The sequence below is a fragment of the Pseudophryne corroboree genome, chromosome 2 (genome assembly GCF_028390025.1).
Source record: "Pseudophryne corroboree isolate aPseCor3 chromosome 2, aPseCor3.hap2, whole genome shotgun sequence".
In the NCBI taxonomy this organism is placed as follows: Eukaryota; Metazoa; Chordata; class Amphibia; order Anura; family Myobatrachidae; genus Pseudophryne; species Pseudophryne corroboree.
The window spans coordinates 546,619,572-546,631,882 of record NC_086445.1 but is presented as its reverse complement, the minus strand read 5'-3'; the positions used below and the strand labels follow the sequence as shown (position 1 = coordinate 546,631,882).

Sequence of the window (12,311 nt, the reverse complement as noted above, 5' to 3'; positions counted from 1 at the left end):
TCAAGTTAATTGAAAGAATGGCCTAAAGATAACATTGTAGCCCCATTACTTCGTTTAAACCTCTAGGGGCTAACGTGCCGAGGGAAAAAATCCATCGGGTTTCCTTCTGCAGGAGTAGTTTTGCCCTATCTCCACCCCTTGGCATAATGGGTACATGATCTATAAGGATAGCTCTTATGCTCGACACTCCATGCTTGGCTAGCAGGCAGTGTCTCGCAAAGGGCTGATCACTGTTGCCCTTCTCATAGGCTTTTTTGATGGCACTGCGATGCAGAGCCATCCTTTCTCTGAATTGACGGATGGTTTTGCCCACGTAGACTAGTCCACATGGGCACTTCAAGATATACACCACATGTGTTGTAGTACATGTTAATCTGTGCCTAATTGATAATTTCTTGCCAGAGTGTGGATGGTTAAACGTGGTGCCAGACTCCAGGGTATTGCAAGTGGCGCATCCAAGGCATCTATAACAACCATTCTTAGGTCTCAAAAAGTGCGCCGATTGGCTCTTAGTCAAGGTGGAAATATCTAGTTTCATAACCGTATCACCTATGTTATTGCTTCGTTTAAAGCTAGGCAATAGCCGTGTGTCAGTCAGATCAGACAAGGCCTTGTCTGTTTGAATGATAGGCCACCATTGTTTTGCTTTTTTAACTACTGCCTTGGATGCTGTGGAGAATCTATGGACCCATGGTAGGATGTTAGTACTACCTTCCCTATTTCTGGGTTGCAAGGTCTGGGTTCTAGTTAATTTTAACACTTTACGTTTAGCAATCTCCAATTCTCCCAATGGATACCCTCTTTGAACAAATTTCTCAATCATTTGATCAAGGGCTATCACAGTTTCCTCTGGGTCAGAAGTAATACGTCTGACACGAAGGAACTGTGAATAAGGAAGCCCTCGACGTAGTGACTGTGGGTGAAAACTGTGATAATTTAACAGACTATTACGATCCGTGGGTTTCACATATATTGATGTTGTCAATTTATCACCCTTGTGGCTGATGCTGACATCCAAAAAATGTATGTTCACAGTGCTTACTTCATACGTGAACTTGACTGGATGTGTCCGTGTATTAAACTGTTCCCATAACCCAATCAGATCAGCTTCTGTGCCCTGCCATAGAACCAGCAGGTCATCTATGTAACGCCTGTAATACCAGGTCTGGGTCATTACTGCTGGGTCCATGTAGAACATTTGCTTCTCAACTGTATACATAAAAGCGTTAGCGTACGATGGGGCCACCGCGGACCCCATCGCACACCCCGCGATTTGTAGGAAAAAACGCCCATCATGGAAAAAATAATTTCTATTCAACACCATACTCAATAATTTGAGGAAAAAACAAATTTGTGGGCCATGATAGTCAGGGTTATCAATTATCAGGGATCTCACAGCCTCCACACCTGCATCATGTGGGATGCAGGTGTATAGGCTTGCAACATCCGCACTGCAAAGAACAAGCTCATCTGGCACTGGAGTGAGGTGTTCTAACTGTGTTAACAATGAGGTAGTGTCTCGCAAATAAGATGGCAAGGCCTGTATACAGGGATTGAGGTATGCGTCTAAAAAGACTGATATAGGGTGGTAGATTGATCCTCTAGCTGAGACTATCGGTCGCCCAGGTGGATCACTTAGCGTCTTATGCACCTTAGGTACTATATAGAATAGTGGTGCCCTAGGAAATTCAACTTTAAGGGCTGCACACAATTCTGTTGAAATGATTTTATCCTCACAGGCTGAGGATATTACGATGTTAAGCTCTTCCTGATATTCTTTTGTGGGGTCCTTGGTCATGAGCTGGTAAGTAGTGGTGTCATTCAGTTGACGCTGACATTCCTCCATATATTTCGACAAGTCCTGTATGACCACCGCCCCTCCCTTGTCGGCCTTGCGTATTACAATGTCTGTTCTTTTAGACAACCCTTGTAGGGTACAGCGCTCAGCTTTTGTTAAATTGAATCGTATTGGTGACTGTGATGAAGTAATTCCTTCTTGTTCCAACATTCTGGAAAACGTGCGTATTGACGCGTTAGTAGAAGGAGGGTCAAATGTAGATCGAGGTGCTATAGAACGTACTTGTTCTGGAACATCATTAGCAGTTTCTCTCTTGGATCTTCCATTGAAGAATTCTTTCCTTTTAAGAGTTCTATTCAATCGATAAACATCGATTTTCCACTCCAACTCATCTAACGGATGGGTGGGAACAAAGGAAAGCCCTTTCGTTAGTAAACGATGCTCAGCCTCAGTTAGTGGAGTGGAGGACAAGTTAAATACTAGTTCCTTTAAGGACGTGGTTGTTTCTTTGCGTAGGATCCTTTGGTTTTGGCCCGCCCTCCTCGTCCTCTGCCTCGGGCCGGGCCTGGAGTTTGATTGGAACGTGTGGCTACGCCCGCTGGTGGCTGCCCTAAAGGGACAGACCTCTCGGTGGTTGTAGACGTTCGTGGCGTACCATAGTCTGTTTCACTGGCTGAAGTGCTGTTATCAATCAATTGCTCCCTCCTACGGCGTGCTTGATAGCGCCTGCCAGTGGTCTGATAATCTTGTTTGGGTCTCGTATTTCCCAACCAGGGATAAACAAGTCTCTGCTCATAGTCCCTTTTAACTTTAGTGAGCTTATCACTTCTAAAGCGCAGCAGATCTTGTCTATATTGATCCATTTGTGTGGTGATCTTTGTAATCCAATTTGTCTGCGTGTCTTGTACCAGGGTAGCTTTAAATTGGCTCTCAAATGTTGTCAATTGCTCTGTAATGAGACCTAGCTCCCTCGTGGATTCCTCCACTACCAGGAGGATCAAATCCATGGAGCATTTGTTAAGGATGGCAACCCACCTACGGCAGAATTGTGCATTGTATCTGCCTATCGTAGGTGAGTTGCGCACCCTAAAGCCTCGTGGAATGAGATTATTACGGTAGTAATCTGACAATGATATGCCATGATATGTATAATCACATTCCTTCTGCTTCAATTTGAGCCATGTTTTGAACAGGTCATCGTTAGTATCCTTGGCTGGTTCATCCTGCATGCTACGCTTTACTAATATTGCTTGTGCATCCACATCCGAAAAACTTAGACGATCACTGGCATCCTTGTAAGCCAAATCCAATGCCGCCTCTATTTGGGGATTAATGATGTTCCAGAACAAGTACGTTCTATAGCACCTCGATCTACATTTGACCCTCCTTCTACTAACGCGTCAATACGCACGTTTTCCAGAATGTTGGAACAAGAAGGAATTACTTCATCACAGTCACCAATACGATTCAATTTAACAAAAGCTGAGCGCTGTACCCTACAAGGGTTGTCTAAAAGAACAGACATTGTAATACGCAAGGCCGACAAGGGAGGGGCGGTGGTCATACAGGACTTGTCGAAATATATGGAGGAATGTCAGCGTCAACTGAATGACACCACTACTTACCAGCTCATGACCAAGGACCCCACAAAAGAATATCAGGAAGAGCTTAACATCGTAATATCCTCAGCCTGTGAGGATAAAATCATTTCAACAGAATTGTGTGCAGCCCTTAAAGTTGAATTTCCTAGGGCACCACTATTCTATATAGTACCTAAGGTGCATAAGACGCTAAGTGATCCACCTGGGCGACCGATAGTCTCAGCTAGAGGATCAATCTACCACCCTATATCAGTCTTTTTAGACGCATACCTCAATCCCTGTATACAGGCCTTGCCATCTTATTTGCGAGACACTACCTCATTGTTAACACAGTTAGAACACCTCACTCCAGTGCCAGATGAGCTTGTTCTTTGCAGTGCGGATGTTGCAAGCCTATACACCTGCATCCCACATGATGCAGGTGTGGAGGCTGTGAGATCCCTGATAATTGATAACCCTGACTATCATGGCCCACAAATTTGTTTTTTCCTCAAATTATTGAGTATGGTGTTGAATAGAAATTATTTTTTCCATGATGGGCGTTTTTTCCTACAAATCGCGGGGTGTGCGATGGGGTCCGCGGTGGCCCCATCGTACGCTAACGCTTTTATGTATACAGTTGAGAAGCAAATGTTCTACATGGACCCAGCAGTAATGACCCAGACCTGGTATTACAGGCGTTACATAGATGACCTGCTGGTTCTATGGCAGGGCACAGAAGCTGATCTGATTGGGTTATGGGAACAGTTTAATACACTGACACATCCAGTCAAGTTCACGTATGAAGTAAGCACTGTGAACATACATTTTTTGGATGTCAGCATCAGCCACAAGGGTGATAAATTGACAACATCAATATATGTGAAACCCACGGATCGTAATAGTCTGTTAAATTATCACAGTTTTCACCCACAGTCACTACGTCGAGGGCTTCCTTATTCACAGTTCCTTCGTGTCAGACGTATTACTTCTGACCCAGAGGAAACTGTGATAGCCCTTGATCAAATGATTGAGAAATTTGTTCAAAGAGGGTATCCATTGGGAGAATTGGAGATTGCTAAACGTAAAGTGTTAAAATTAACTAGAACCCAGACCTTGCAACCCAGAAATAGGGAAGGTAGTACTAACATCCTACCATGGGTCCATAGATTCTCCACAGCATCCAAGGCAGTAGTTAAAAAAGCAAAACAATGGTGGCCTATCATTCAAACAGACAAGGCCTTGTCTGATCTGACTGACACACGGCTATTGCCTAGCTTTAAACGAAGCAATAACATAGGTGATACGGTTATGAAACTAGATATTTCCACCTGGACTAAGAGCCAATCGGCGCACTTTTTGAGACCTAAGAATGGTTGTTATAGATGCCTTGGATGCGCCACTTGCAATACCCTGGAGTCTGGCACCACGTTTAACCATCCACACTCTGGCAAGAAATTATCAATTAGGCACAGATTAACATGTACTACAACACATGTGGTGTATATCTTGAAGTGCCCATGTGGACTAGTCTACGTGGGCAAAACCATCCGTCAATTCAGAGAAAGGATGGCTCTGCATCGCAGTGCCATCAAAAAAGCCTATGAGAAGGGCAACAGTGATCAGCCCTTTGCGAGACACTGCCTGCTAGCCAAGCATGGAGTGTCGAGCATAAGAGCTATCCTTATAGATCATGTACCCATTATGCCAAGGGGTGGAGATAGGGCAAAACTACTCCTGCAGAAGGAAACCCGATGGATTTTTTCCCTCGGCACGTTAGCCCCTAGAGGTTTAAACGAAGTAATGGGGCTACAATGTTATCTTTAGGCCATTCTTTCAATTAACTTGATAAATATACCTTATCATCCCCAGTTAGTATATAATTTAATATTAACACAATATATGGCCAATCTGATTATACGCATAATCCAAGAGGGGAGCAATCACCACCATACCTTATTTTCAAATTGATTGTTTATTCATATATGGTCGTGATTAGCAGTGTATATTAAGAGAATTTAACTTGATTAATATGGTCAGCCCGTGTTTATGTAGTGCCGTTTTTTAATGATTATATAGCCTTGCATCACTATATGTCGAATATTGTGTCCATTTCCACTTCTTATATATTTGTATTTTATAGGATCACACTGTGGCCACAGCCGTGGCGCTCAGCTATGGGCTTCGGATGTTACCATGGTTACTGCCCTGTTCCTCCGGCGCGCCTGACACGTCAGCATCCGGCGACACAGCACACAGCTGAACGGTATGACGGGCGGACACGCGGAGGAACAGGTGAGTAAGTTCACGTTTATTGGGAGGGGTATTTATGTATGTAATTTGCCATTGTATGTTTTACTTGCTGTTTGACCCTGAGGACGGGGCGCTGCCTCGAAACATGTCGGTCTCCACGGTCTAATAAATGACCTGTTTGTTACCTTGATGAGTCTGTCTGAGTGCCGCCGCCAAATCCACGCTATATATATATATATATATAATATATCTCACGCACACACATCGTCTTACATCTAGCCTCAAAACTGAGTATGTGAATGTGTACGAAGTGCTACAATGTAGCAGCTGCAGCTTTTTACCACTATAAGGTCTGTTGTGCTCCATATACAGACTCTGTAACACACTATGAACCTCATTCAGTAAGGATTGCAGTATCTGCTAAAAAGCAGATTGTGTGATCAAATAGTTGCTGTCCACAAATTGGGGGGGAAAAATGGCCATTGCAGAAATTGCGAATTCATCGCAGTAAGCTGGCTGATCGCAAAACCATACGCAATTACCGGGACATTGAAGTTTTTTCCTATCTGCGCCAGGCAAGATCAGCCACAATTCCTGCAACACAAGAGGCTGGAAGTTGTCATCGCTGACATCAGAGACCCTCCTTAAAAACACCTGGGCACGCCTGCGTTTATTTAGACACAGCCAGAAAACAGCAGGTTTCCGCCCAGAAACGCCGTCTTCCTGTCAGTCAAACAGCGGCTACATTGCGATCACAATGTGTACGCCTTTTTTGTTGCTAGTTTTACTCACGCATGAGCAGTCGTTCAATAATTGGCCGGATTGCGATTTGCAAATGTTGCAATCCTTAACTGAATGAGGTCCTATATACCAAGTGTTGCAAATCAAATGAATCGGGACAGTCTCCTGGTGTGCACCGCCTGCATCGCGATTTAGACAGATTTTCAGTAAAAACAGATGCCAGACGCTAGCAGATTTACAGGGGACTTGTCGGCTCACTCGAGAGGCTAGATGTATGAAGAAACATCTGTATGTTTGTATGTATATTTATTGCAACACTTGGTATATAGATAATAACTTGAATAATAACTGAAAGTTTTAATGTAAAAAAAAAAATTACACAGTATAGATTCTCTATAAATTTAAGAATGCCCCCGAACAAGAGTGATGTTTTCTCCTACTGTATCATGTTACACATCTGACTCCTGTGAGCACCAACCGTTGGATAATACATTTCTTGCATTAACATAAAGTCCTGTGCATCACACGCTTTTATTTTCTTTTTTCTTTTAAACTAGTCTGTTAAGAAATTGTTCTTTATAGGAAAACATAATTGCTTAGTAGCAATGCCTTACCCTATAACTTAAGACCCACTAAAATCTTGGTATTTTGGAGAAGTATGTTGTTTGAATTTGCGTAGCTGTCTCGTGCATCACAGAGAATCGCCCTAGGGTGATTTGGGCACTGGAGAAGTGTCTGGTGCGGGATCCGTCCTTACCCCTTTTTCCTAATTTCCTCCACTTGTCCTACAGTTCTGCCTTCCCCCAAGCAATTATTTTTCAAGTACCTCCTCCTATTTTCTATGTTATCTGTGTTATCATGTACTTTCTTGCTGTTACGTACAGCGCCACAGCCCACATGTGGCACCATATAAAGTTTAATAACTGTCTCTATCAGCATGACAGTGTGTGATTGAGGTAATGTCAGTAAATATTTTGTATGTGTTTAAGGATTTTGATGATGGCACTAAATTGTCAGCATTACCAGAGAAGCACGCAGCAGGAATTGCCAGATCTAACTAATGCCCACCTTGCTGTGCCCCAGAGGAGTCATGGCAAAGAGACTCAGGTGGGTAAATACAAGAAATTTGGATAATTATGTTTTCTGTTTGTTTCATTTGTTATTATAAAATAAAAGCAATCCGCAATACGGTACCAGTTATTCTTTTTCCCTTTCAGGATGTTCAGAGGTATAGATTTCTGCATGCTTGTGATGCTCTCCTTTATTGTGTCTATAATAAATATTTTATTTTGTGATTTCACCCAAATCAGAAATACCTGTTGTACACGGGTGTATCATGTTATGTAATATATATCTACCACAATGGGTGGAACTCAGACAAGTTGTATAAAGAACACAACAGAGCCCTGTTGTTATATCAGAGTTTCAGAACGTATATTCCATGTTTCCTGACTAGAGAACTTCAACTATACTGTAGGCTCTGAAATGATGTAATAACAGGGCTCAGTTGTGTACTTTATACAAGTCGTCCGAGTGCTGTCCGTTGTCTTTGGTACATGGGTATTTAGCCTACAGGCTACACCAGATGCCAAGAATCTGTATAACAGCAAAGGTGTGTGTGGATAGTCTGTTCCGTCTTCGACGTTTGTACTAGGAGCCCCACCCTGATATATATGCAGAAACCTTAAGGGACCGGGCATATGCCAGAACACCTCTGTCTGCCCAGTTCCCTTTCTGCGGCTCTCTCCAGCCCTGCTTTGTCACATTTGCCTCTCACCAACTCCGCCCGCCCTCATACTTACCGCAGTACCGACCGCTAGGAGGGCCCTCCTCCTTTACCGCTAGGGCTGTCCAATCTCCTAAGCAACGGGAGCTGTTGCATTGCGCATGTATGTTGAAAATGGGACAGACCTTGAATAATACATAGTGTGTGTGTATGTATGTATCTATATATACACTGCTCAAAAAAATAAAGGGAACACTAAAATAACACATCCTAGATCTGAATGAATGAAATATTCTTATTAAATACTTTGTTCTTTACATAGTTGAATGTGCTGATAACATAATCACACAAATTATCAATGAAAATCAAATTTATTAACCCATGGAGGTCTGGATTTGGAGTCACCCTCAAAATTAAACTGGAAAAACACACTACAGGCTGATCCAACTTTGATGTAATGTCCTTAAAACAAGTCAAAATGAGGCTCAGTAGTGTGTGTGGCCTCCACGTGCCTGTATGACCTCCCTACAACCCACACAAGTGGCTCAGGTAGTGCAGCTCATCCAGGATGGCACATCAATGCGAGCTGTGGCAAGAAGGTTTGCTGTGTCTGTCAGCGTAGTGTCCAGAGCATGGAGGTGCTACCAGGAGACAGGCCAGTACATCAGGAGACGTGGAGGAGGCCGTAGGAGGGCAACAACCCAGCAGCAGGACCGCTACCTCCGCCTTTGTGCAAGGAGGAACAGGAGGAGCACTGCCAGAGCCCTGCAAAATGACCTCCAGCAAGCCACAAATGTGCATGTGTCTACTCAAACGATCAGAAACAGACTCCATGAGGGTGGTATGAGGGCCCGACGCCCACAGGTGGGGGTTGTGCTTACAGCCCAACACCGTGCAGGACGTTTGGCATTTGCCAGAGAACACCAAGATTGGCAAATTCGCCACTGGCGCCCTGTGCTCTTCACAGATGAAAGCAGGTTCTCACTGAGCACATGTGACAGACGTGACAGAGTCTGGAGACGCCAAGGAGAATGTTCTGCTGCCTGCAACATCCTCCAGCATGACCGGTTTGGCAGTGGGTCAGTAGTGGTGTGGGGTTGCATTTCTTTGGGGGGCCGCACAGCCCTCCATGTGCTCGCCAGAGATAGCCTGACTGCCATTAGGTACCGAGATGAGATCCTCAGACCCCTTGTGAGACCATATGCTGGTGCGGTTGGCCCTGGGTTCCTCCTAATGCAAGACAATGCTAGACTTCATGTGGCTGGAATGTGTCAGCAGTTCCTGCAAGACGAAGGCGTTTATGCTATGGACTGGCCCGCCCGTTCCCCAGACCTGAATCCAATTGAGCACATCTGGGACATCATGTCTCGCTCCATCCACTAATGCCACGTTGCACAACAGACTGTCCAGGAGTTGGCAGATGCTTTAGTCCAGGTCTGGGAGGAGATCCCTCAGGAGACCATCCGCCACCTCATCAGGAGCATGCCCAGGCGTTGTAGGGAGGTCATACAGGCACGAGGAGGCCACACACACTACTGAGCCTTATTTTGACTTGTTTTAAGGACATTACATCAAAGTTGGATCAGCCTGTAGTGTGTTTTTCCAGTTTAATTTTGAGGGTGACTCCAAATCCAGACCTCCATGGGTTAATACATTTGATTTCCATTGATAATTTTGTGTGATTTTGTTGTCAGCACATACAACTATGTAAAGAACAAAGTATTTAATAAGAATATTTCATTCATTCAGATCTAGGATGTGTTATTTTAGTGTTCCCTTTATTTTTTTGAGCAGTGTGTGTGTGTGTATGTATGTATGTATGTATGTATGTATGTATATATATATATATATATATATATATATATATATATATATATATATATATATATATATATATATATATATTTCTCTAACCTCCCTAAGTGGATGCTGGGGACTCCGTAAGGTCCATGGGGATTAGCGGCTCCGCAGGAGACTGGGCACAACTAAAGAAATCTTTAGGACTACCTGGTGTGCACTGGCTCCTCCCACTAAGACCCTCCTCCAGACCTCAGTTAGATTCTTGTGCCCGGCCGAGCTGGATGCACACTAGGGGCTCTCCTGAGCACCTAGAAAAAGTATATTTAGGTTTTTTATTTTCAGTGAGATCTGCTGGCAACAGACTCACTGCAGCGAGGGACTAAGGGGAGAAGAAGCGAACCTACCTAACAGGTGGTAGTTTGGGCTTCTTAGGCTACTGGACACCATTAGCTCCAGAGGGATCGACCGCAGGACCCGACCTTGGTGTTCGTTCCCGGAGCCGCGCCGCCGTCCCCCTTACAGAGCCAGAAGCACGAAGAAGGTCCGGAAAATCGGCGGCAGAAGACTTCGGTCTTCACCAAGGTAGCGCACAGCACTGCAGCTGTGCGCCATTGCTCCTCATGTGCACCTCACACTTCGGTCACTGATGGGTGCAGGGCGCTGGGGGGGGGCGCCCTGAGGGCAATAAATAACACCTTGGCTGGCAAAATATACATCATATATAGTCCCAGAGGCTATATAGATGTAAAATTACCCCTGCCAGTATCACAGAAAAAGCGGGAGAAAGTCTGCCGAAAAGGGGTCGGGGCTTCTCCCTCAGCACACTGGCGCCATTTTCTCTTCACAGTGCAGCTGGAAGACAGCTCCCCAGGCTCTCCCCTGTAGTTTTCAGGCTCAAAGGGTTAAAAAGAGAGGGGGGGCACTAAATTTAGGCGCAATATATGTATACAAGCAGCTATTTGGGGAAAAATCACTCAGTTATAGTGTTAATCCCTGCATTATATAGCGCTCTGGTGTGTGCTGGCATACTCTCTCTCGGTCTCCCCAAAGGACTTTGTGGGGTCCTGTCCTCAGTCAGAGCATTCCCTGTGTGTGTGCGGTGTGACGGTACGGCTGTGTCGACATGTTGGATGAGGAAGGTTACGTGGAGGCGGAGCAGAGGCCGATAAATGGGATGTCGCCCCCTGTGGGGCCGACACCAGAGTGGATGGATAGGTGGAAGGTATTAACCGACAGTGTCAACTCCTTACATAAAAGGCTGGATGACGTAACAGCTGTGGGACAGCCGGCTTCTCAGCCCGCGTCTGCCCAGGCGTCTCAAACGCCATCAGGGGCTCAAGCAACGCCCGTTACCTCAGATGGCAGACACAGATGTCGACACGGAGTCTGACTCCAGTGTCGACGAGGTTGAGACATAAACACAATCCACTAGGAACATCCGTTACATGATCTCGGCAATGAAAAATGTGTTACGCATTTTCTGACATGAACCCAAGTACCACATAAAAGGGGTTTTATTTTTGGGGAGAAAAAACAGCCACTGTTTTGTTCCCCCATCAGATGAATGAATGAAGTGTGTAAAGAAGCGTGGTTTCCCCCGATAAGAAACTGGTAATTTCTAAAAAGTTACTGATGGCGTACCCTTTCCCGCCAGAGGATAGGTCACGTTGGGAGATATCCCTTAGGGTGGATAAGGCGCTCACACGTTTGTCAAAAGGTGGCACTGCCGTCTTAGGATACGGCCACCTTGAAGGAACCTGCTGATAAAAAGCAGGAGGCGATCCTGAAGTCTGTATATACACACTCAGGTTATATACTGAGACCTGCAATTGCCTCAGCATAAATAGTGCTGCTGCAGCGTGGTCTGACACCCTGTCAGATAATATTAATACGCTAAGACAGGGATAATATTTTGCTAACATTGAGCATATTTAAGACGTTGTCTTATATATAAAGGATGCACAGAGGGATATTTGCCGGCTGGCATCCAGAATTAATGCAATGTCCATTCTGCCAGGAGGGTAGTAGAAACCCGGCAGTGGACAGGTGATGCTGCATTTAAAAGGCACATGGAGATTCTGCCTTATAAGGGTGAGGAATTGTTTGGGGATGGTCTCTGGGACCTCGTATCCACAGCAACAGCTGGGAAGAAAACATTTTACCTCAGGTTTCCTCACAAAAGCCTAAGAAAGCACCGTATTTTCAGATACAGTCCTTTCGGCTTCAGAAAAGCAAGCGGGTCAAAGGCGCTTCCTTTCTGCACAGAGACAAGGGAAGAAGGAAAAAGCTGCACCAGTCAGCCAGTTCCAGGATCAAATCATCTTTCCTCGCTTCCTCTGAGTCCACCGCATGACGCTGGGGCTCCACAGGTGGAGACAGGTGCGGTGGGGGCGCGTCTCGGGAACTGCAGGGA

General features: G+C 45.0%; 1 protein-coding gene across 3 annotated transcripts in view; it reads left to right on the top strand.

The window, feature by feature from the left end:
• The window catches only part of KIAA0753 (KIAA0753 ortholog), a 206,541-nt gene that overhangs the window by 41,335 nt on the left and 152,895 nt on the right, over nt 1–12,311 (top strand). For 2 of the 3 annotated variants that reach the window (XM_063954311.1, XM_063954312.1), the window contains exon 2: nt 7,362–7,479. In XM_063954311.1, the coding sequence (XP_063810381.1) occupies nt 7,362–7,479 (118 nt within the window). Of the gene's footprint in view, nt 1–5,521; nt 5,674–7,361; nt 7,480–12,311 lie in introns of all 3 variants that reach the window. The other variant, XM_063954313.1, reaches the window with a different exon arrangement.